This window comes from Anomalospiza imberbis, chromosome 7 (genome assembly GCF_031753505.1).
Source record: "Anomalospiza imberbis isolate Cuckoo-Finch-1a 21T00152 chromosome 7, ASM3175350v1, whole genome shotgun sequence".
Classification (NCBI taxonomy): Eukaryota; Metazoa; Chordata; class Aves; order Passeriformes; family Viduidae; genus Anomalospiza; species Anomalospiza imberbis.
Genome location: NC_089687.1, coordinates 20,964,203 through 20,991,315, shown reverse-complemented (window position 1 = coordinate 20,991,315; position 27,113 = coordinate 20,964,203). Strand labels below are relative to the sequence as shown.

Below are 27,113 nucleotides of genomic sequence, written 5' to 3'. Positions count from 1 at the left end.
CTACCAGAATAAAAATAACACTGTGAAATTAGATGTCAAAGGAGATCCATACAGACACATTAGAATCAAAGGAGAATCATTAGTGTCAAAGGAGATCCATACAGACACATTAGAATCTACTCCATTTGCTGGCCTCAGGCTTTACAAAGGGGATTTTTCACCTTATGCAATTATGCTTTGGCCTCAATGCCTCACTGATTTTAACAAAAGACTTGCAGTCCAAAAAATGGAGGAGTGGCTCAACAGTCATCCAATCCTGTTGTGGACTGGAACCATGCAATCCCACTGCTATCAAAAGACTGAAATGAGAGCAGAACCTGACCCTTACACTTGTTTTGGGACACAGAAAACAAAGAAAAGTAGCGCAAGCTGACTTTTACAAGGCTTATGCTGGGCATGTTACCCATGTCATGGCCAGAAAAAATTAAAAGTATGCAATGCCCTCTAAGCTCCCTCACAGCCCTCTAAGCAAAGTGGTAGCAACAGGCTAGTGGTACTTGACAGACAAAGAGCTGGCTCTGAGAATGCCACCCCTTAGGTTTCTTCAGCCATTAGGAAAAATAGTCACATCTACATTTTGTTCATACTGTATTTTATGCAATTCCTTGCTCTGGAAAACTGTAGAGAAATGTGTGTTGTACTCTCAGGCATGTTTCAGCATGTGACTGCATCTCTTTACAACATTCCCAATGCCACTCTGTACCCCTTACATAAAACTGCATGTGGTAGGCACAAGAACCAAATACTGTTGATGGAAGGCTTTATGGTCCCTCCTTCAAAATTATGTGTGAGGCTTTTCCTGAACTAGGAGAAAGAGTGTCTTTGGGCCCCCTGCTCTGGTAAATGCAGCAGAAGACCACATTCACAATCTTCACACTGTTAGTGTAGCATTTCCAACTAATTGGTATATCACAGTGTCACTCACTGGAATTAATCCAGTCCTCAAAAAGAAGAAAAAAAGAGAGAGGGAAAAAAACACCAACAAAAAACATTAAACTAAGAGGAGGAAACCTAACTCCTCTGTTTAACTCTGAAACATTTTGAGAAACAGTTTATGTAGAATAATAGAAATCTGTATTGTATAGCCGGTGCCTCGCCATTGTAATGTTTCCCAAGCTTCTGCTGTGTCTAGATAGAGGAGGTTTCATCTTTGTGGAGGATTTCCATGCTTGTCTGTGTGTGGTACAGTCACAACTTTAACTGTTTTTTAAATGTAGTTACTGTCTTTGATATCAAGGGACTATGTGTTCAGATATACGCTCACATGTCCAACTAACTGAAAGCCTCAATTTGTGAGAAGAAGAAAAGCGAGGCTGGGGACACTGTACAAACGGTGTTTACACCACTGAAGTGCTTTTGAAATGGAAAGACTCTGCATGAGGAGGCTTGCAGCTATGCCACAGCCTTGCCGATACCAGTGAGGAGCTCATCTTCAATGTAGTGTTGAACGTAGGTGGCAAAACTGTAATTTCTCTCTTTTTTTAAAACTATTTTTTCTTCTTTTATTTTTGAAATTTTCATCTAAGCGGCAGTTTCTTGTACTATAGTGACTCCTGCTGGGAGAGTTAAGTTGAAGTAGCTGAAGGTCTCTTACAGATATATCAACTCCCGGCCAGTAAAAAGATGTCCTAAACGCAGGAGATGGAGTTAAACTGTTCCCCTACCTTGGACGCAATGGCTTCTTTCATCACTAAGAACAAACCCCTAGGTTTTACAATTGAGACTGAGAAACTAGTACAGTACTTGTACAATTTTTGATCTACAGCATCACGACGTGAAGCTGCAACAATTAGATGTAAAGGGTCCATTCATGAGGAATAACATCACTTTGACCCTTTGTGTTAGCTCCTACTGCTAATCTTTCCATACGCGTGAACTTACTTTCAATTTGAAGAAGATGAAAAAGTCTTTTGCAAAACCCCAATACTGTTTTCTGATCTATGTACCTGAATGTAGAAACGTAGTCTTACCTCGTTTTTTTCCACTACAAGCCAAGCTACTTGTAATCCTTCCAAGCCTTTAAAGGGGACCTCCCTTGTTAGCATCTCCCAGAGAACCTGGAAGAGAAAAAAAGAAAAGAATTTTTATTTCTGTACTTTGTATTTTAAATACATTATTAAATCTTGATACAGCACTATTCTGTATCCAATTACCAGGCAACCAGTTTTCATTTGCAGGAACTTGGACCAGTGTTTGTGTGCAAGATCCTCTCACAAAATTAATCTGAATGTTTCTGCTTTTTCCTCTACAGAAAAGCCAAGAAAAACTGGGTTGCTTTTTTACTGTCTTTGTACACTATAAAGTAATTCACATTTGGCAACTGGGACTTGGGAAGACAATGCTCTTCCTCTCCTTCTCAGCTCCAACTAGACATATCTTTGCTTTGCAGTAATTTTTCATTTAAAAATATTTCTATGCGATTGCAACCAAAATGTATTTAGCTCCTTTGATATGCCTATAAAAATACAATTTTGCAATAAAAACTGTAATTGTTTATCTCCAAGTATGTGATCATATTAAACTAAGCAATATACAGCATATAAAAAATTACTCTCTTCTCCTTGAGTCTCTATAGATGTACTGTCCTTAGATAGAGAAAGATTTCCTAATTTTGCATGCTTTTAGCCTTTTGGTAACACAGTACTCAAGAATCTAAGCTACTCTGCAGAAAAGAGTTTGGCATCATCAAAAAGGCTTCAAGTCAGTGAATCCAACTTGTTTTTCTGCCATTGGGACAACACATTGGGACAACATATTGGAATTCAACCAAATTAATAGCACTTTATACCTCCACTTGTATATGTCTCCTTTTTTTTTTTAAAGCAGAACTTTCATATACACATCTTGTTGCAAATATCTACAAACTTTTTCTTCTGCTCATATATCAAGTAAAACAACAACAACAACAATAAAGAATCTTTAATGCAGGATTTGCCAAAATGCATTAAGATCCTTATACAAGTCTCTTTATTCTCACTGTCTGGGTTAGTGCCCAGGTTTATTCCAGCTGCATCATTTTGAATGAATTGTGGACAGCTATGAATATAATGAGAAAGCAAATGCAACAATATTGACAGATGGAGGTCAAGCAAAAAAAAATGCATTGAAGCAGAGTTGGGCCTTTAATCAAGTGAACAGGGCACTCCAACAATAGACATATTTGAATAATTCTGCTTGAATCAGAAGACTGATTAGTAAAGGTAAGGGTATCTTGGAAAAACAAGAACAGTTTTTCTGAGAATAAGAAATATATGGGGAGAACTATCACAGACATAGTCAATTATCCTGTTAGCCTCAGTTCAATCCTTTCAGAAGGGAAAAAAGACACCTCAATTTTAACTCAAATTATCATCCCTCTACTGGTAGAGAAGTAAATTTAATTGTGAGAGCAGGAAAAAATTTACCAGTCCCATGTACTTCAGACAAAAAAGCAGTGTATAAAACTGTCAGTTTAAAACAAAGGTTCCTGGACCAAATCAAACTTGTGGTTGAGCAGCCTTGCAGAACAATCTCATCTGTTGGGACTGTACCATGAAACTACAGAGGAAAGAACTCAAGTTTGCACATCAGATAGAGCAGTATCTAAATAACCTTCCAAGTAAAGAACATAATGAAATACATGTTAAATGTCTTCAAGAGCTTTGAGCTGGAAAACTACTGTTGTGCTATCTTTCTTTCAGAAGACTATAAATTTTAAGAGCTGTTTTGTTTCATTCATGCACATATGGTTGTACAGAACATTTTGCACCAAATTCCTTTATCATGACACCTTTAGTGTTTATTTCCACTGCCCGAACAGATCACTGCCTCCCTAAACCAACAGTGCTAGCTAAAAGCTCTTCCAAGACTGCACATAGCTGAAGAGAAAAACAGCAATTTGACACAATATGAAGGATTTTTCTTGATGCCTTCATTTTACTAATAAATGAAAGTAAAAGATACAAAAGTGGGATGGCGGAAACCTTTGTATTTACTTACACAGGTTTAGAAAATATTTTAACAACAATGCAATTTTCATATTCAGGCCAAATATGCAGAGAAAGCCTTTCCTTCCAACGGTGACGTGTCTCTATGTTCAGTTTTACAGGAGTTTCAACCCCTTCCCATGGACTAGCTACCCTGAATCATCAGCTAAGGTGAATGACTGCATCAGTCTTTTAAAAAGCAGCAAATGGGTACCGTCTGTATTCTCATTTGCCTTTTCCTCTCCCCAGGGTGATTCAGCAGCAGACAAGGACTTCAGCCTAACTTACACCAGCCTCTTTATTGTGAGGTACACTCTGATCATTTTCAGAACTGGCTCCCCATCTCACTTCATATGGAAATTAATTTATCTTTCCTTTCTCCTGTATAATCTGATTGAGACTGACATGGTTCACTTTCCCTCGCACCTGTGATGATGAGGATCACTTGCTTTCCCAATCACATCACATCTCTGTGGTGATGGACAGCAGGTGCTCACAGAGAAAACAGCCAAGCTAGAAACAATGATGAAAACCAAAGCAAGGCCATTTAATATAGTGCAGTAAGCTGCAGCCTCTGAAGATGCTGGACTCATCTTTGAATACAGAAGAACAGAAAGGAGAGATAAATGTATGAATGTTCACCTTATACACAAACCTGGCAATAAGAAATATGTGGTCTTCAGAAAAAGCTCACACATTTACTTCTGTCAGCTCAACTGGGCATTTCAATTCCTATCCTCTCAGTTATGTGACAACAACCCAAAGGAAAAACTAAACCCACAACACCTCTATCCCATCCCCTGTCCCCACACCGGTGCAAAGCCAGCAAAGATTCAAAGTGCCTTGTGGATAGGGGAACATCCAAGTAAGTAATCTGAGGAAAAGAAAACACTATGAACACCTTCATTGAAAAAAAAAAAAAGCTTTGTCTGGCAGGAAACTGTTCACAGACAATGGTCAGGAGCCACAGTTAGCAGAGGTACAGCATAAGCATTAGCACTGCACTCACAGAGGTACTGCCCTTAGACATGAAAATTAGGTCTGTCTTCTCTGCATTGATCCAACTGCAGTTAAAGATCGCACCATTCTTTTCAAAAAGAGTAAGGGATAACTCCTGGAGCTGGCCAACATTCCCTCTATAAATAACATATGTTCTCATAACTAAAGCAGTGTTTGAACAGCTGCTACATTTAATGGCAGTCCCTAGGCCACCAATAGGCAATTAATGGTTTTACTTATTTGTTCTTGTAAGTGATAAAATTATTCAACTACATTGATAAGCTTTCTGTGATTAAATACATTTATACTGATACACAAACACACACTGTGGTGCACTACAAACAGTTCTGTCAGGATAATATATTCTGAGCATATGTCTTCATGATTTCGAACAGCTTTTAGAGTGACACTGTCATTCCACATACACTTTCCTATCTGGCAGAGATAGCAAGGAATGACAGAGATGGCAAGGAATACTTTTTTGAGATTTTTGAGCAACACACAGTGACATACAAGTCAGTTTCAGGGTTGATCACTTGTAACACTTGGTTTCAGTTGTTTAGAGTACAGACTTGGAAATGGATCAGAAGAGAGAACTACAGCATGGCTGAAGGAAAGTGTAAGATCTGTCTTTGTGTGGTAATAAATTCTCCTGGAAAATTTAGCTTTAGCATTTCATGACAGTATTATAAATTATTAACTATGTATCTCAGAGAATACATAGGCTTGTTTAACCATCCACGAAGAGCAGGACAAGCTAATCTAAACATTAGCCATAAACATGTATACAACTGTTCAGAAAAAGGAAAATTCATTTCAGCTGAGAAGCAGCTCAGACCTATGAAGCAGCAGAAAGACTTCAACACTTTGTGGAAAAAAGCTCTCGCACAGCTTAACCAGAGTATTTGAAATCACAGATGGGTTTGTAGAAAGAAAAGACTGTCAGATAAAAAAATAGAAGAAAGAAAATTAAAGAAAACCCTGGGAAAGATGACAAATATTGCAAATGAAATATCTATTCCTAGCATCTTACTAGTTTACATTTGAAAGGATTCTGTTCTTTGTTAAGAGGACTTTAACTGAAGTAAAGCAGATTTGTCTCTCTAGCACAAAAGCTGCTGGCAAGTGTTATGCTTCAAAAAGGGATTCTTTACATTTTGTTTTTATAGATGATAATAACTTAAAGAGACAAAAATACCCTTTCTCAGATTTCTTGTTTTCAGATCCCTAGTTAATTGTCTGGTAGTTGTAACACTTACTATAGGGAGATTCCTACTTTCAATGTTATATTCAGGCCATTTCTTGCTGGTATAACCCCCTAATATCAGTTATTTCAGAAACAGAGAACTTGGGCCACTGCCATTCTTCATTTCTACCCATCTATCTCTTCTAAAAATGATGGTGTTCCAAGACGAGAGATATAAAAAGAATAATTACTCTTAAGTGCTTATTAATTCATAAGCTTCTACCCACAGTAGAACACATTAATTTAAAAATAGTATATTAAAAAATTGTGGGTCATTACTAGACATTCTAAAATAGCACTACACACCCATAACAATGTTAAAATACTCTGGTAACACTTTACTGTTTTCATAAGGAGGATAGTCCAGTTCTACCTCCAAGCACAGAACTGTCAGAGGAACCTGACTTTTTGAATTAGGTAAAATAAACTTTGCACAACATACTGCTCCCAAGGCATTGTTAATACTTGATATGATAAGATATTAAACAATTTCTTACCTTCCCCCACTTTGAAAACATTACCTAAAGTAAATTCAAACCAGGATGACTATGTGAGCAGTTTGAATTATAATACCATGTTTGGAATTTTGTCTCTAACATTGTTGTTCTGTTTTGAAACTGGAATGTTTCCCTTCAGTGGACAATATGTGACTGCTTCCAGTAACAGTTTACATTAATATTTACATTTGTTAGCTTATGTTCTCTTACTCTTAGTTCAGTTAAGCAAGCAAGGATTTTGAATCTGACAATATAGGCTCCTTGCAAACTTTCACTGATAAGTGATGTCACATCATGTCTCAAAAAATTTTCTCACTATAAACAACTGTTTGGCAAAAAGTTTAAGTTACCCTCCACTGAGACATCAGCTTAGCTATGTACAGCCATAGGTGCTAGCTTAAAACCACAGTGCCTCCCTCACATCTATCTCTTCCCATTCCTCAAAGAGAAAGAGACAATACTTGGCAGGTAGTGAAGAATTTCTCATTCTGCCACCCACTGTTGAATTCAAACAGAAAAATGGTTAATGCACCAATATGCATGGAAACTACAGCCCCACTTCCTTTCCTTCCCCGCCAAATACTCTTTACTGTCCTCTACTAGAGAAAGGCTAAGGGGTTAGGCACACAATTGATGTGACCAGTAGGGCTATTTCTAGCTTATTTTGTATTGCAGAGCAAAACTAAATAGAGTTTAACTGTGGACAGAGTAAAGTAATTCACATTACTGAATCTGAAAACCTGACATTCTTATGAACGATAACTGATTCCTCATCCTTCAGCAAAGCAGTGCTGGCCTTCTATATTTTCAGATGGGGTCTATTCTCACAGATAGTGATAGCAGTGTCTTTTAAACAATTGAGCATATAGCAGTTGCTTTTTAATAAAAATCAGTGACACTCTATTTTGGGGAAAGTGGAATGCTAATGTTACCCCCCCTATTACAAGACAAGCTTTTCACTTTGGTTCCACCAAAATAAAAGCACAAGCAGAGATTCATGATGCTTTCAATAGCTCCTGAAAGCCTTTGGACATATTTTGAATAATTGTGGCAGAACATGCACTTCCTGCACTGGCATGTTGCTAATCAAATCAGATGCTACTAAACATGCAAGATACTATGTTCTTCCTATCATTTTCAAGCATAGAATTATAAATGATGGGTCAGTCTTAGAAGGGAGTGCGGCGTGTTTTGCTGTTCTTATTGAGAATTGCTGTAGCTGCAGCACATGAATTCTGTCTCTGACAAACTGCCACAATGCACAGCGAGATGAGGCACTCACCACTCCGTACGAGTACGTGTCACATGTTTCAGACACTGGAAGACTCTGAATAACTTCTGGGGCCATCCATGGGAAAGTGCCCACTAATGACATGTGTGTCGTATGGGAGTGGAATCTTGAGGCACCAAAATCACAGATCTGGCAAAAATAAATAAAATATTAAAGTGCTATTATGAGTATCAACAGCATTCACCAGACATGGAAACATCCAGTGAAGCAGCAGCATCTCTCTACAAATAATTAAAGTGTTCATACCTTTAACACACCATCAGCAGCTATAACAACTGAAAATGAAAAAAACAAAAGGTTACAAGAATGCAAAAAGCAAGCCCAATAATTTTTTACAGCAAAATACTTCATTTTTCAATAAGGCAAATGACCCTAAGGTAAGCCAGCATCTGAATGTGCACACCTGTCCTGGCTTCATTGAGAAGCTGACAGAACATTTGCTGAATACCTGCAAATGCAAATACCTGAACAAATGCAAAACCTTTCAGGCCTTACTGAGTTAAAACACAGCAACACAGATGAACTTCAATCTCCCCAGTACAGTTAGGTTTAACAAGAAGCTCTCTGGAAGAGTCATTAATAAAAGGAGAAAATCTACAACTAAGGTGAGACCTACATGTTTCTTGACTACTATGCATCACTGAAATCTGTGCATTATTAAAATCTGTGCCTCTCCTATCCCACCACTAGTAGAAGTTTCATTAAAAGGCAATGTTCAGCAAATCTGAGAAATGACTGTCAACTGCTAAGTACAGACTCCACACTAAATGTGTATTACTCAAAAGCCTGAATATCTGTCAAACCTCAAAAAAAGCCACAGTAAAGACAAGATTTTCTGATAAGAAATAAAAGGCTTTATCCAGTCTGTTGTGTCTGGTGTCTGCCAGCCTTTCCTGGTACTCAACCTTTCCAAACAGAAAAAAGAAGCGAGGAGTGCCCAGGCAGTATCTGAAAACTTCATCAGCTTTCAGGGCCAATCAGGGCCAGCAAGACACAAGTTGAAAGAGCCCTTCACAGTGCTCTAGATGATGCCAGGTCTGTAATGAACTTCAGACAAGCTCAGGATGGGGAGAAGAGAACAAGCTTTTCTGTGCCTCAACAAGTGCAGCTTTGATGACAACCAAGGCAGTAGTTCTGCTTGTTCACAAAGCCCAGGCACAGATTTAAATGCCACATTAACAGGTAACAGTAAATGCAGAGCGTTTCAGAGTTTTGCTACTTTACCATTCCTGGACTTCAGGTCCCTGTGGATAACTTTGACTGGAGCTTCCATGTGTAAATAATGCATTCCTACACAAAACAAAGAAACAATCTAGTTAGACAGACTGAGTAGGGCCATCACATTTCTGCAGTCATGATTCCTGGATCCCACTAGTTGTACGCATTACAAGTTGCCATACTTCTGTGCCATATTGACGTGCTGAAGGAGAACCAAAGCTTCCTATAACCTACTTTGACTAAAAAGCACAAACCAAAGCTCACGTATCTCTGAGTATCTATTTGGATATGCTAATGGTTTTTAACATTATATGTAGTTATTTTCTCTAACTATATAGTTAAGGAGGTGTCTACACGATTGAGCCAGATGTGAATTTATTTTTCTTTCATTAGTTTACACTAATTCTTGTGTGGTCAGTCACAGAGAACACACAGGATGGAACAGCTTATTCTACATTATTATATGAAGAGTTTCAGTATCTTTGCTGAGAAAAAGTCCTTAGCTTCCTTAAATGCCCCAAATAAAATGTAATGGCAATTATGCACTTTACTCCATAATGACACTACATCAGCAAAATTACCCTCTTGGGACTTAGAGGCACACCAGAACTGGCTCAGAGAAGCTATTTTCACTCCAGAATAATTCTGGATTCATAATAAACAAGGAACATATTAAAAAGAACAGTGGATTGGTTTTGCTTTTATTATTTATATATGTTTGATTGGTTTTGTTACCATCTGAATAAGGAAGACTAGGAAAGCTTTCCTGACTAAGGAAGCTGTACATTTGCTGGCTGTGTAGGGCAGTATACGCCACTCTTGTTTCTTACCTTTAGCTATGTCAGTGGCCCAGGTCATGATATGATCCATATCCATCTCTTCACTTTTGTTACTATTAATGTAATCAAACAGTGAGCCAGCAGAAGCATACTCTGTTAAGAAACAGCAACAAACAAGACATTTAAAAACATTGCACCTAACTTGAAAGACGTAATAGAAACTCTTCCAGTTCCAGAAAGCAGTCCACTGGCTTAATGACAAAGAATTCCTAACCAAATAAATCAAAAACACTGGGAGATCACTGCATGGGGAAGGAAACTGAGACCAAACTGAATCTGCAGCCTAGAACGTGGCAGGTCAGATGGGAAGACTCCAGTGCTAAATGAAAGAGGGAGAAAATAGCAAGTCCTTTGAAAGTAAACACTCAAGTGGCAAGTTAGCTTTGGATCACTGCTGCACAACCTCCCACTGAAAGGACAGACGTGTTGCTTCTGATGTCACCAAGAGAGGAGTAAGCTGCTGACCTGCACATTTCCACAATTAAAACAGAAGCTTTTTTTACCCACAATGTCATCATCTGTCTTATAAATGGATTCTTCAGGAACAGGTTGGCTGCATGCTTTGCATGCCTTTACAATGCATAATTTGATCCATCAGGGTCAGGGGACAACTCCGCTCCTCCAGCCCTTTGCCACTTTGTGTCAACAGAGGCAAGTAAGCTTCAATCAACAAAGCCCCACTGTTAGTATTTCTTCCATATACTTATTGTGCCACAGATATTTACTAGGAGCTTGTGGATTTGGAAATCATATTGCAAGGACAATGTTTTGTCAATAATAGAAAAGAAATATTTGCTTTAGAAAGAAAAGCTCTGATTGCCTTACTGAACCCACCCTGTGATGCTGTGGCATACATATGGTTCTGTGCACTGGGGGTACAAGCTCTGAGAACCTTTTGGGATGAGGCAGCTGTGGCCAAAAGCCATATATGAAAGCTACATATTGAGACTGCTGCTGACAGAGATGGCCAGTAACATCTAGAATGACGGGATCCATGACAGCAGCTCACCAGGCAGCAGGATGAGCTGGAACACTGACAGACATCCTAGGAGGAAAACATTTTAACTCCAGCTGTAGCCCTTCTCAGAGAACTCTTTAACAATCCCACTAAGACATTACATGTAGCTAATGCTCAGCTAATGCCAGTACTTGGCTGAATGCTCTGATCTCCATCACTCTGAAGAAACATTAATTTCTCAAGATTTCTTCTTATTTGGGATTTTCTCTCTCAGGAAACGAATCTCTGACTAAACACAGGATTGTCTGCAACACTGAAGGCCATCCAGAAGATCACAAAGTGAAAATCCCTCTAAAGACATTTGAAGCGCAATTAACTTTTTTTTTTTTATCAGTAGCTATTCTCTCATTTGAAAATGGTGTGGGGAAATTGAGCCTTGCCTCCATTCCAATCTACAGGACTCCAGTCTCCTTAGAAGTTGCATGGAGAATCAACACAGTTTGCTAAAAAATCCTCAAACCTCTTTCTTCTTTAGCGAGGTGTGATCAGAGTTCCCTGTGGAACAAAGTTGTTGAACTACACACCACAGTCTCTTTCTCACAGGCAGTTAAAGAGTTTCCATTCTCAACAGCACAGTGAATTACTTTAGTTGCTGTTTGTCCTGTGACTAGTAAGCAGGACATATGTCCTCCAAAAACTGACCTTTTGTGAGATCAAGCTGAGGTCTTCTGATCTAGGCATCATCCCAGGTCATTGATTATACCTCTCCTTTGCTACTCTGCTTGCTGGTTTACACTTATATTAAAAAGGATAGTAAAATTACATTACTTGATTTATTAGCTTTCTATTCATTTTATTACTTCCAGAAGGAATTCAAATTCTTGTCTATATGCCATCATCAGTGCATTTCTAAGTGGTGTAGACTGTGGTCACACCATGCACCTCTGGAATACTGTCTGCCACACCATGACCTCCAGTAGGCTGATACTCCTGGAGTAAGCAAAACTCCCCATGCCCTGAAATGTGCTGCATTTCAAATTACACTGCCATCTGCTGTGATAACCAGAAGTCTGAGAGGCAGGTAGAAATAACAGAATTTTCACATGTTCTGACCACCAACCAACAAAAACCTGACCGGCAGTGACTCAAATTGGTGTTAGATTGTGCCACATGCAATAAAGACTACTCTTCACATTGAACTTTGAAAGTTACAGACATGCCAAAACATGCCTCCTAATCCATGCTTTCATGGGTTTTATCTCTCCAAACATCTGTTTGAGCAGTTGGGAAATTGCTTTGGGTTTACTTTCTACTCCTATCTTACATAGTTTGTCCCATACAGGAAAGGGAGAAAATTCTATATCTGGACCATCTCCCAAGATAAGAAAAAACCCACCAAAATACCCCAACAATACCAAAAAAGCAACTTCCACATAATTCTAGGAATATCAAAACAAACAGAACCTATTTTCCAATGTATAAAGGGACTTGTCTTACAATGCCTTATTAACCCTCGACTCTTATTTCAAGCTCTTCCCATCGTGAACCTCACAATGCAAATTCTCCTACTTTCAATGCAGGCAGAACTCATGAGGCAGCTTTGCTCTGAGCAGACACCCAGCCCACCTTCCTCAGAGAACCAGCCAGAACTTTGTATCATGAAAACCTCTACTTTTGTGACACAATTAAAATGGAAAAGCAATTCTCCAAACAGGGTAAGAGAACACAGTGAAAGGTACTGTTTAAAGGAGTCCTGCATTTGTGCACTAAGAACACCCTAGGCCTCCCCTGCCTCCATGCTGCCTCCAGCTATGCTCCCAGCCTGGTTCCCACCCTCAGTACTCCCAATTACATTGATGCAGGTAGTGGGAAGCACTCTTGACATTTAAAGAAGACCAGAACAATTAGCAAAACACTGTAATTGGGTAACATTGGAGATAACCTTCTAACACTCTAGCTTTACAGAGTCAAGAAAAAGGTCAGACAAAAATCCTTACCTGTAACAATGCCATAATTTGGAGGTTCAATGACAGCTCCATAGAACTGAATGATGTTTTTGTGACTGAGCACACTGAGTATTTCTGCCTGTTGAAAACAAACAAATAAATAAACAAGTTAGACAATTCAGAATGCGTCATTTACTATGACAGCTTATTTCATACCCCACTGGGTATACACACATACAGCATGTAATATATATATATATATATATATATATATATATATAAGCACACACATATCTAGGAAAGACTGTTCACAAATGCTTGGCATTTGAAAACCTAGTGAGAGAGTTTGGCAGATGAATGCTTTGTATGTTTGGGGGGATGGGAAAAATAAATTTCAGACTATTATTTCATGGCCAAGGAACTGATCTAGGAAGCTAAGTCTTTGGAAAAACTGAGGACCTTGGAAAACTTTATTCCAAGGAAGATCTGGGATTTTTGGCAGAGCAGCAGCAGTCCTATCCAGAATTTGTGTTTATGCACAAAGTACCACGAGTTCAGCTAGTCCAGCACTCTAGGCTGTTACAGCATACCATTCACACACAGCTCCATCCAATGTTTACTGGAAATGTGGAATTTCCAGGCATGCGCGGTGGAGTCTCATTAAATACACAGAGCAAGCATGCTTAAGATTGCCAAATACCCAGCAGTGCAGTTGAAAATGCTCCTTAAAGCAGACTACAGATGTTTGGTAATTCTGAATAAATATACATATAAATATATAAACTTTCAAATTCCACTTGAACAATGCTGCTGGGTTTGAGCAAGAGACTGCAAGACAATGAGACTGTATCCACAGAAATTAAGACATATAAGCCCTGTAGTTTTTGAAAAAAAAAGGTCAGGTATTTCCTGGAAGGTGTCTCAACAGTTGCATCTCTGCAGTGTATCAAAACAAATATTTAACAGATTTTAGACAAATGTATTTATACAAATATACATATTATGCAAATACAGATATGTACTACTTTATATTTTTCTCCACCATAATGCTTTAACACTTCAAGATTAGGTTAACTCTGTACCAGGCAAGAGCATCTAACCAAAACAAGATCACAATTAACTCCTCAGAACTTATCAAAAGTATCTGATATATCCCTTCACAGACCCCGTGACTTGCAGTGGGAGTGTTGCTGTTTGCCCACAGGTAGGTTTTCACACATGTTCTCAGGTAACTGCCAATTAAATTATTTTGTGGACTGTAGGTGAGTCAGTCTGCAGTATGATTTGCTGAAAACAGCATACATTTAAAAAGTTAATTTTCTGGTATTGTGAAAAAAGATTACTCACTTGACAGTAATACTGTTTTTCTTGCTGAGCAGGCTAAGCAGCATGAAGAATTAGTGTAACCCAAGTTAAGTTCAAAGCTATGGTTAAGATTTAATTGAATATGTGTATATGTCTGAGCATTAGCTAAAAAGGTCTTCAAAACTGTGTTGAAGTTACTCAAAAAAGTCTTTAAGCAACAACAGCAAAATTTGAGTCATCTAATGCCTCAATCTGTAATTATGCATATAAGCACATGTATCATGGTACTACCTGTAAAACATAGGCCAAAGAAATACTGGTTTGCTATAGCTGTACATTTATTAGAATAGCAGTAGCTGATGGGTTTCTGCATAAAAACTGCTATAGCCTTCCTGTTTTCAGTGAATCTATAAGGCCACAAAATAATTTAAATGGCAGCTATCTAAGCAAATGTGGGAAGATTCACCTGCAGGTAAACAGCAACACTCAAGACTCAACCAGTCAAGGGATCTGCCAGCAGAAGGAGCTCTGCCCTACAACTGCAGCCTCACCATCCTCCCAAGACAAGCACCTCTTACAGCAGCAGAAGCATGAGTTGTACCTCCAACCTCCTTCCTTAGGCTGGAGAATGCAGGTGACCACTGAGTCATTCAAATCTCCATCTCAGAAACTTTGTATTATGTTTGTATGTTCCTTAGGAAATATACAATTGGGCATTCAATTCTCTAATTCCTACCAGCATTACTGCCAGATTACCCGACCTCACTCTTCTTGACTGCCTATCTGAATATTCTGATATGAGACAGAGTAACACAAACAGTTACAAAAACCATCTAAACCACATTTTCATTAACACCTTGGTCAGAGGAATGGAATAAAACCATCTTCTTGTGAAGTACTTAAAACATACCATGTCTTCAAAGCTATGAGCACGCCATCTGCTGTGGTGTTTACAACACAAGTACTTCAACAGGTCATTAGAATTAAATTGATGGGTCTCATATTTAATTTTCCAATAGCATAATATATTTAGGTCCTGGCTATAAAACAAGTACTTGATGAATCTTTTTGGAGAATGATTAAAAATGCCCCATGATTAACAAATCCAAGTTTCACAGCCCCCTATCCCACCACAACTATGTGCAGAACCCAGTGACTGTTCGCCATCTCACACAAGATGCTGCTGGATGCAGTGAAAGCCCGCCAGAGTCATTGGAGGGGCTGCAACAACAGAAGAGGCTGCACTGCAGCAAACCCCAAACCAACCAATCACCCAGTGCTGCCATGACAGGGACTGCAATCAAAATATGAGTATCAGGCCAAGAAGACGAGTACTTCCCTGCCACAGGCACAGACACACAATGCTTTTATCACTTGGAAATGCAAAAATATATTTTTAAGATTATCTTATTTATGTTATATTCACTAAGATCACATTACAGAACTATGAAAAAATGCTGTGTCGACCACAGCTAATACCATCACCTTCACATTGATATTCATACTCTAATCTGGGATTTAATAGATACCAAACCAAGCTTCCATCTAAGAAATCCAGAGAAGCACCTTCTAATTGCCCACAGATATGACAATGAAGAATTGTGGGGTAAAAAAATTTCCAGCTTTTCCTAAGGACCATTATATCACAAAGAAATCCTCTCTAAATACTTTTAATCACTACGCTGTTGTTAGCACTAGCGATTCTAGACTATTCCTTTCATGTTTTGTTCTTTTCTGTTGCTGTGATCAGCTGTGAACTATATTAGCCAATTTAAAGACTCTTATTCCTTACAGTGACAACCACATGCAAGCCAGTCCATATCTTTGAAGCTTTTGTACTATCTTTGACAAGAAGGTGCTGTATTTCAATGAAAATTACTTTCAGACAGCAAATTACAAAGTGGTGGTTAAAGACTGGTATTTCAAAGTTCTTTTAGACACTAAAAAGAATATTTAGAATCACCTTTAAGCATCAAAACTGTACTTTAATCCAAAATTCCTAAATGCTTGGAAGAAAATTCTGTCATGCATCTACCTGTCTATAAGCTGTTGAAGAAGTCAGCCCTTGCTAGCTTGGCATAACAGTCTTCCCTCAGTAAAGCTGCTATCTATCTTATGCAAGCTACGAGCACCAATTTACTTGCTAAATAGCAAAGACAATCAACAAGTATTGAACTACTTCATTACATTATTTTTTGTGCAAAAACCAGATTTTTTTTAAGGATGGATTTAAGCAGAACTAGTGGAGTTCAGCTGAAAAGACATCCAAACACAAACTCCCTGGACATAACATAGAGACATAGACACACAAGGTAACTGCAACAGAGTTGAATATTATGCTTAGTGCCCTGATAAGCTTAGTAACAGCCTGTTATTGACCATCAAACTATGCTAAAATTGTTCATACTGCACTTACATTACAGGTATGGATGAAATTATGTCCCTCTCTTGAGTTCTGCTGAAGGGATTACAGACTGCACACCATTTCTTGAAGGCAAAGGGATTCAGATTTCTAAACAAACCTAATCCACTGCTTACATAATTCAAATACCACAAAATCCAAGGTCAGAACAAATTGCATTGAAAACTTTTTTATTTAATTCTCACTTACTGGCCTACTGTAAATCAAGCCAATTCATAAAACAATCACTGTGTAAGGGATTGGAATTCAGGCAATCCCTAAGTGTACAAACAGTGTAATTGTGTCCTGTGAACCATGGCATGGATTACAGTGTTTAACAGGCAATTTGGTTTTATGCCTGTTTAATCTCTACTTACTGACATATGTGAAAATGACAGTTACATCATCTAAGACTGATATCACCCTAGAGCTGCTTGTAGACCCACTAGTACTGCTCTTGACCTTGTAGTACAGACAACCATGCATGAACAACCATATCTTCAGGTGTTTCAGCAGGTAAAAAACGAGGTCCTCCTCTAGGTCTTGTCTGTGTTCAGCAATAGCTGGACAGAAATCACAAACACAAATTCTAAGCACAGCCAGCAGCAGGTGAGGGGACAAAGCAAGCTGCCTGGACAGCATGGTCTCGTTATGAGCAGCACAAGCCTAAGCTCACCAGGATGATCCAAGCCCTCACTTGTTTTTGCTCTGCCTTGCACCAATGCAGCAAAAGCAGCAACTGCAGATCAGCTCTGATGAGGTCTTCAAGGTTGGTGCTGACTGCAGATGTGGGCAGTGGCCACCTGATGCTGAGCTGGCATTACTTGGGAATCAGATAAGGCCATATTGTCAGATCTTTAATTGCAGCCGCAAAGACACTAAGGATGTGGACGGAGGCACTTTGCATACAGCTGTGTTATTGCTTGCCAGCTACTCATAGCAGCTGCAGCTGCTCTTCTTAGAGCTCCCTATCCCAAGGCAGTTAAAGTTAGCAAAGACCAAACAACTCAGCATATTTTAGTTACTCTGGTTCTCCTTGGAAATATATTAGAAATTTGTTACACTCACGCTTGTAGTCAAGAGAAGTGATCAAGGGTTTGGGCAGTCTGTTCCAGCAGCACAGCTGGAACTGTAAAAGGACATCTGTTCACAGAGTTTTTCAGTATCAAAAGGCCTTTTTTGCATGGGTCCAGAGAAACTGAGCCCAAAGCAATTCAACCACCACTTCTTCCAGGTGCCTTTGGAACAGCTGACTAGAAAGAGTAAAGTATCTTCCCACCCTGGTCTGAGCACACTGGTTTAGGATTAACACAGGAAGTAGCTGCAGCCCCTTGTGAGACAATTGCATCAGCCAGCACCCAACCAACTCCTCTATTAGTAAATCAGGTAACCACACAGCAAGTGGCACCTTCACTCCATGCAAAATTACAGAGTTATACATGGTTAGCTATTTAATCTGATTAACACAACTTCCTTAACCGCCTTATAATATATATTAATACATTGTGCAAAAGTCTGACTATTTAATTTTCCAGAGAACTGTTCGCCATGTTTATTAAGGAGATATTTAGACACACTTAAGTTCAGAGAGTTTTTGTTAAACCTATTAAACTATCTTTAATACTAACAATGCGAGAGGAAAATCACATGAACATGGCAAAGCTAAAGAATCCTCAATGAGATTTTTTGCCTGCAAATAAGCAGTTACCAAGTGCTTCAATGGACACACTCCCAGCATACATATGGTACCATCTCTTCCCATAGGCAATCATAGTTTTAAAACTATGGTTGGCATGGCACTTAAAGCTGTATGAGCTTGGGCTTTTTTTCTAGTATTCATTTAGATGATAACTTATTCCAAAAAAAAGCTGGTTTCTATAGACCATTTACATGTTAAAACTGTCAGCACTTATGTCTTACAACACAGCCTCTATATTCAGGCTGTATTAGGAAACAGTATCTTATTTCTTAAACCACAGAGAAAAGAGTTAAATTACATTCTCAGATTGATGTCACCAGCATTTCTGTAAATAACAGAATTAAATTCTCATAAGTACATCTACAATGACGTACAGAATTTGTACTTTGAAGCATTTTGATTGAGCAAATCTTTCAAAGCATCAAATCTGCATCCAAAATTATGTCCTACACTGTTACAAATCCTAGAGACTAAAAGTAGAAATGTACGGGAAATTAATAAATGCTTATTGCTTTATAATCATTTTACCATTATTTTAAATCCACTGGTGTATATTACCAAAAAAATCTCACTTTTGGAGATACTGTGATAGAAACACATAATTTAAATACCTTGCATTGATTCTAAGGTTACACTCTTGAAGAAATAAAAAGCACATTACCAAGACAGCTAATTTCTGTTAAACTATCATAATGTACCACATATAAGGAATATGAACATAAATTTATTGTATTCTGTTCTAGGCTCACCCCATCTTATGAAATTTACTTTAAAATAATTAATTTGCATTATGCAACACCATAGGATTTGTTAGCAGTAAAATGTATTGGATATTGACCATTTGAAAAGAAAACTGAGTTTTAGACTCTGCTATAGTTCTTTATAGCAACCTTTGCACAGAACTTGGTATGTTATGGATAATTCGAAGGCTAGGGGATTAAAAGTACTAGCTGGCAAATTCAGAATGTGCCTGTCGAAACACTGGAAAGGCTTGCTGAGCCCATGAAAAGCAGGCTGGTCCCTCTAAAAATCCCAGGGGCTTTGTCCTTGTGATGTGGCAGCAGACCCTCTGTCTTCAGCAGCAAGAGGAAATGAGATCAAGCTAACTGGCTCGATCCTCCCTCTGACCTCCATCAGTACAATGACCACGTGGAGCCCACACAGCACTAACGAAGAAATTGCAGGATCATGGTGTTTTCCTCATAAGGAGGGTTAAAAACCTAATATCTATGAGAGAAGAGGCTGCTAACAGATTGACAAAACTAAGCAGAGGCACTTTCTGCAGAAAATCCCTACAGAATGGTTAATAAGAAAAACTTCTACGTTACATTTACGCTGCCATTTCCAAAATATACAAACAAACAAAAAACATAAAAAAAGTTTATGGAAAAATAACTCATTTTTCAGACAGATTTCAAGAAGAAATACACCCACAGGACTGTTACATTTTGCAGCATACAACATGAGATTGTATGAGCATTTAATAAAAAGGTATCTGATAAAGGCAGATCTGTCAAGAACAAGTTTAGTTTGGATTTCACTACTGTTAACTCACATAAAGCAAAAGCATTCAAAACATACATAAACTATGTATTTGTACTGGTGTAAGTGTTTAGAAATGAGCAATGTCCGCAATATTTGTAATTTTTAATTCAGGCAGATTTGGAGTACTGAGCTGCCTCCAGCTGCAAAGCAACACCAGCAACTGAGTAGAAACAACAGATGAGTGGACTAAACAGCAGGGCTGAAATACCTGAGCTCCCATAGAGCTCTTTATTTTCAGCAATGATAATTTCTCTTTTCAATGTTGGGAAATTTTCCAAGTTACAAGTTATTCACAATCACTTTGAAGACAAACTGGTTTTGACTATGCAGAACAGTAACAAAATCCTCAACATTCCTAAAATACAAGAGAGCAACAAATTTTGAAACTTTGACTCCTGGCATACTCCCCAGGTGAGAAGATAGCATGGCTAATATGCAACACAGGGATCATTCCAGACGCAACAAATGGAAAAATATCCAAGGAAATTATTTCTGAGATCAAAGTCACTTGTAGGTTTCATGAGCACCTTGTTGGAAAGGCATTTTGGTTATGAAAGTGATGGGCAAAACTAATCCACCCTCAAGGAGCCATGGCCATACATATATACCTAGAGCAGTGATTTTTCTGAGCTCTGCAGGTATTTGTAAGGAATCTCAATAAGACAACCTAGAACAAGTCAAATCTCATTGTACAGTGGCTTTTGATGAACAATTAGCATAGACTGCAACAGAGACAGCAACAGCTGTACTTATGCATCCTGATCCACTCCTCTAAAGCAGTTAGAATCTTTACAATGAAGTATTTTTCCATCTTAATCATGAAAACTGTAATTTAACCATGGGAAAAAACCCCATCATGTTCTTGATGAATACTCACTTAAAGCCTGTCTTAGAATGGATAAATCAAACCTACTATAGCTAATGACAGGGACAACACTTGATGGGAATCCCTCTTATTGGAATCCTAGTGAATGTTATAATTCCAGAAAATATAACTCAACCAGGCAGCTTGAGCTCATCCTTATGGAAAAAACCCACTGAACTTGTAAATGTGTTACCCATTATATGTTAACAGCACACCACAAGGTTTTGTTTCCCACATGGGCTGCTAGAGCTCTGCACAAGGCTCTCCCCAGCTGTCACTCAAAACTGAGCTGCCCCTGCAGAAAATGTATGAATAGTTCCCTACCTGGAGTCCACCTAACTTAAAAAAGCTTTCAAAACAGAAATTACAGCTGTGACCAGCAGCCATAAAAACAAAGCAAAGGAGTTGCCAACTACAGATGTTGGTACTCTGCTGAAGTGAATGAGAGTCCTCCATGGACGAGAGGTATTTTTCTGTGAGTTTTACCTACCCCAAAGCACAACCTCACAAATCTGAGGTTTTCAGGAAAATGAGCTGTCACCATTATCTGAAGGACACACATCACAGTTTTATGTGAAACTGTCCAAAACATCCAGCATAAATCATGGTGAATTCCACCTGCTTTTCTGAAAAGTCACTCTTCTTTGTCTAAGACTGAAAATTGTATTTTACTTAGAAACTTGGTTCAAATGCTACTTCTATTGGGTAGCAAGGGTAAAAAAAAAAAAGCCTAGATGAAACTCATCAAATTTTAAGCTTTCATCTTTATGAAACATGGACCTAGTGTTTATTTTTTCTTGGGATTCTTCATGTTGCCTTTTTGGTAGCTCAATCTTTTTTCCAGTAGAACTAAAAAATTTCAAGTAAAACAATGGCTAAGATAAAAACCTTGGAGAAAAACCAGCAATATTGTTCAAAATGCTCTTAGTGTCATATATCCACATTTATTAATATTACTCTACTATATATTTCTGACATGTAACTTCAGCTTTTCCCTTACTTTTCTGTGATGAATTTCTTGTACACAGAACTCCCTATCTTATCTAAGCATCTTTATAGCTCTCAGCTTACACAGATATGGCAATAACAACTATTTCATTTCTAATCCTTGTTATATAGGAATACAAATGGGCAGCCTCAAAATACATTTTTAAAACGTTAATAACTTGAATACCAGTATCTCTGAACTCTGCAAAAGTGGAAATCGAGAAGAACCTATCTAGAAGAGTGAGACTACAGACTGACCTACAAAGGCAGTTTCTTTGAGTCCTGCAGACTTACAAGGAGCAGAGAACTCACAGGGGTCTTGTGCCACTACAGGATATCAAATTAAGTCAAAAGTCTCATTTCTCATTGCTCTTCTCCATTGAAACAACAATATCTCTAGCCAGTTCCTTCCCCAAAGTTGTGGAAGAATGTCCAGAGGTACTGTAACCACCACCCATGTCTGTACTTACTAATACAAGAGGAACATTGCACATACTTAATGGGAAATTAATAACATTTAAAAGGCCAGTTACAAAATGAAGATCATCTATTCTGTGGTTACAAAACCACTGACCTGCACTACTTTCTCCATTGCCGTGCACTGTGCTTGCCGAACACCTGCAATAAATGAAGAGGAAGTAGGAACTGTATATATATGGGACCACAGGAACTTTCAGGAACAGGGTCACATGCAGAGTCCAACAAAACCTCTCTCCTGGGTTGTACCTAAAGAGCTGAAAAGAAGGCATCATGCTGAAGCTAATGACAATTCCAATCTAAATCTGAGTGCAGCAGAGTGAACTCGCATCTCTTCCTATTCCAGCAATGCCCATAGTCTTTGCATAACTACTAACTGATTTATGCTCTAAGCATGACAAGGATTAGATTAGCAAAGTTCAGTACAATGAACTGAGCTCACAAGCTGGATCCAGGGCCCAGGAGCTGCGTGATGTTTTGGTGGCACAAAGTACATTCAAATCTGCAACAGGTCCTTTGGTGTGGAAGAATAACAGCATCACATATATCACAGCTTACCATTTTCCACTGCCAGACATATGCAAACCCTTGCCTAAGAAACTGACTCTCATCAAGAATCAGACACAAGCAGATGTAATTTTCTATGCCTTCAGGTCAAGCAAGGCTGGAATGACTTCAAGCATTCTCCTTCAACCAAGCAAAATCATTCTCTAGTAAAGCTTTGCTGCCTAAGACACCACTCTCTAGAAGACACAGTAAGACCTCTTTTCCACCCTGTCACAGCTATATGACTATGTGACACTTCCCTTCCCTTTCTACATGTGCTGCTACTGTGCTGTGCACTTTACTTGCAACACCACTGGCATCCTGAGGGTGTTTACTTCTAGGAGACAATTCCCTTCTTCTAGGAAAAGTCCTTCCTTCTGCCTGGGAAGAGGGGGAGAAAAAAACCCTGACAGGAAAAAAAGGACTAGAGAAACATTACTTCTTCTCTTCAAGAAGAGTTAGTGGTATCTTGCGATTGGCATATTGTGTTACTATAAAGAGGGTTTGGCCGATTCCATATATGCAGAAGGCTGTCATAATCCTCCTGCTTTTCTTCCTTCTTGAGTCTGAATTGTTGCACTTTGAAGAGTTTTTAGATCTCTCCTCAAGGTCAATTTTATCAATTATCCCTGTCTTTACCAAATCTGGATATAATTACTGTAGTTAGCTCTGAGGGGAGAATGAAACCATTTTGAGGTCACTATTGTGCAGAGCAACTGTGATAGTCTTGCATATTACTGCAAACCTTGCAAATATTTTTATATATTTAAACCATTAGTCAATATTGTATCCTCAGGGACAGCACCAGAGATCTTAAGCCTTTACAAGTGTCCTGCATCTTTTCATGTGTCCTCACTGTTTAGTAAAGACTAAAGGTATGTAAAGACTAACATACCTTTATTATTGTGTATGTACAAAAAGAAACCACAAGGTGTAATAGTCTTTTGAAAACATTGCCTTTTGTTCAAAGTCTCTACTGAATTCAGAATTTTGATGGATTGAAGTAAATGGTGGTGCTAGAATAATACTTAAGTTTTAGAATTCAGATTGCAATTCTTCCAAATGTATATTTTAAGACACACATTTAAGTTTCTTTAAAATGTGAGGGAGCAAAATTCCTCATAAAAGCTGTGTACAAGGAGGGATTTTCACAACAATGAACAGCTTAATCAGGGTGAAGAATCCTAAACTGAAAGCTCACAAAGAAATCCCTCTATCCTTTCTCCATTTTTTCAATTCTACTTTTCTCGATAGGGGTGTCTCACCAGAGAACCTGAAAAGTGAAAGATTTAAGTATAGGACTGAAATCCATCAAACCCAGGCTTGTGGTCCAAACCCAAGCAGCTGTCAAACCTAGAGATAGGAATGTATGCTCACTTCTGCCTAATAAAATTTGAATCAAACACTTTGCATCTGATTCTCCATGTGAGCTTTTATGCAAACTTCTAAAGTGCAAGGAATCCTGGGGTGGAAGAGCTATTCTGAGAGCTTTCACATAGTTCATGTAATTAGGGAAACCACTTCCTTTGATTGTAAGTGTTCAAAACAGCTGAATTTCTCCTTTCAAAGGACTCTGTGATTTGGGTCATCTCTTTTACTTGCTCTTTTATGTTTCTCAAGATGAGAGGTGAGACTGTAAAGCACATTATTTAGAAAAAAAAAAGATTCCACTTTTTGTTTTAGGGATTGAACTCTGACTATTCAAACGCTTGTCATTTGGAAATCTTTCTTTCCCTCCCCCTGTTTCCTTCCTTTTCTGATAAGCTCTTCAGTGGCTCAAGCGAGTATAGCCCAAAACGCCAATTTAAACCTAAGGGAAAGCTGAAATACGGTACATAAAGGAAAAGGGACTCTCATTTTTCTTTGTGCAGCTGTGGTTGAATATGTAATTATAAAGGAGCTCTAGCTGCAGGATCTCAGTCCCCGTGTCACATTTACTTTTTAAATGGTTCTAAACATTGACCAAGCAAAAAGGCAGAAATACAGATTTTTAAAAGACAAACAAAGCAGCTGCCCTGATCTTTGAAGTAGGTTTGCAGGTTCTTCGTTTCTCAAAAAGGGAACTCAGGTCACAGTTTCAAGGCAATGACCATGTCACCAGAGCTAACAGCTGATGCCAATGTTGCTACAGAATCAAGTGTCACTCGCCCTGAATTTCTTGAGTCAGGCACCCTGTTAGTGCTGTTACTTCACATTCATCTCTCTAACAGCTGTAACAGGCAGTGAATATCCTGCTTCTCACAGTATAGCGCAGACCCATATGAGTGAAAAGGCAGGAGATTTCTTACTGCAGGTTTCAAATTTATTAAGTAAAAACAGAATGCTTGTTGATCCTAGGAGGACTGAGCTTTATTCCCAGTCAGTGAAAATTTGCAGGACTCCTTCCAGAATTATAGCACTTACAGGGAATCGGTCTGCAATGGGAACAGAGTAAACCACTCAGAACACAGTGCCAGAAACCACATTACTGCCAACTTCTGCACAGGACAGATGAGACACTGGCTTGGAGAGATGACTTTACAATAAAGACTTTGGTACAAATACAAAAACAACTGAGAACCCGAAAAGTAAGAGCAGAACTCTAAAACGTGTGGTCCTTTTGAGTGGGGTCTGGACCTTGCATTTGCCTTTAGGGCTCTCAGAAACTCTTACAGGGGTAATAGCAAGGCAACATCCAAAAGAAAGAGGAATTAACATCTCCAAATTGTAGCCATCTGTTGTTCCATAGTTACATCACACACAGCACCCTCAGCACACAGAGACATATCACAGAGAAGTCAAAAAAGCCTTTTCCTTGGTTTAGGAGACTAAAAGTACACAGTTCACAAAATGGAAACCCACCAATCACCACTTATAGGCCTTCATGTTTCAAAGGTTTGCCTCAAATGCATCTAACATTACTAAAATTAAAGTTGTTACAAGATTAGACAAGAAGTGATTTCTGCACCTTTTCCCCCCTCTAATTTCACATAAGTATGCATGACACTTTCTCAGCTGTACGATTCTTCCAAGAGAAAAAGACAACCTCACAGTAAATGTCACTCATCTGCTCGAGGGTGCAACTAGTTGATTTTAACAAGTTTCCAGAACAACCTACTCATCTCTCCTATTCTGCTTCTGCCAGATAATAATTTGCAGAGTGCCTCAGCTTTCACTGAAAGGCTGCCACCCGCCCAGCCTGCATGCCTGTCTTTTGGTTTTCCCACCTTCAAGAGCAGCTTGGTACAAGCAAATGCATCTCATCTTCTGGTGTCTACCGAGCTTCCTCACTTCTCCTACAACAGTTCAAGGGATTTTACAAACCATGCTTATTTTTGATGTGGCTACTGGTAAATCAGGTGCCCAATACACAAAAATCAGGTGCCTACAGCTATCTGGTCAGTCGTGTATATCATAACACGATTTTTTTCTCCCTTGCCTCCACCATTTAGCCAACCTTTAGCCACCATTTAGGAACCTCAATTTTCAGGAGTTTTGGAGTAAAAAAAAATAGGCAACCAGAGGCAGAAGATAAGTGGGTAGGTGTGTGGCACTGTTCCCCTTCAATGACATTCAAGGGCCAGGCCCTATTTTGCCAAGGAGGTACACCCAAGGGCAACACCAGGTTGCCCCTCCTGTGTGCAACACACCCAGTTTCCCTGTGGAGCTGACTTTCTTAAATAGAAATTATGCAGAATGCAGATTCTCTAAACATTAGTCTAATATACAAACATGTATTTGCAACTAGTATTCTTCCCCAGTGGCTGAATTGCAACAGATGAAATATTTAAAATGACAAACAGGGCAGTTTGGAGGCAGTTGGATCAGAAGCGCAGCTCTGTGTTTGACCTTGCTGGCCTCTTCTCCCTGGTGTGTGAGTACAATTAACTGAGTATAAGAGAAAGAGTTAATGTTGAAGCTGTTCTCTGGGCTCCTCTGCAGCCTCCAGCTAACATAAACATATCTGAATGTTTCCCTGTGACTGTTTATATTATAGTCTTAAAAAGGAAACTTTCTCTATCAGCACATTAGTAAGTGGAAATAGGTAAATATGAAATAACTTTTACAGTCTTAGTTGTGTCATTACAATTAAAAAGACTGATTTTGATGCTTGCATCCAAGTTAGGTTATATTTTCTCTTTTCTTCAACTCTGTTTTCAGCGAAAACTTGTGCTCCAGACCCTTACACAACCCACATGCAGCCAGTTTAAAATTAAGGACTAAAAAAAAAAGGAAGTAGGGCCTATCTAGTTTGCCCTCTTAAAAGCACAAAACACCTTGTTCAAAATTCCATTGCCACCATGTGTGTGGCAGGTAGTTTGGGGACCCAGCCAGAGACTGCGGCCCCCA

General features: G+C 38.8%; 1 protein-coding gene across 2 annotated transcripts in view; it reads right to left on the bottom strand.

Moving 5' to 3' along the window:
• MAP3K20 (mitogen-activated protein kinase kinase kinase 20) overlaps window positions 1–27,113 on the bottom strand; it is an 88,644-nt gene that overhangs the window by 46,471 nt on the left and 15,060 nt on the right. For both annotated transcript variants that reach the window (XM_068195899.1, XM_068195900.1), the window contains exons 3-8: window positions 13,011–13,098; window positions 10,047–10,148; window positions 9,223–9,288; window positions 8,245–8,273; window positions 7,990–8,127; window positions 1,971–2,057 (exon numbers count right to left, since the gene is read on the bottom strand). In XM_068195899.1, the coding sequence (XP_068052000.1) occupies window positions 1,971–2,057; window positions 7,990–8,127; window positions 8,245–8,273; window positions 9,223–9,288; window positions 10,047–10,148; window positions 13,011–13,098 (510 nt within the window). The remainder of the gene's footprint in view (window positions 1–1,970; window positions 2,058–7,989; window positions 8,128–8,244; window positions 8,274–9,222; window positions 9,289–10,046; window positions 10,149–13,010; window positions 13,099–27,113) is intronic.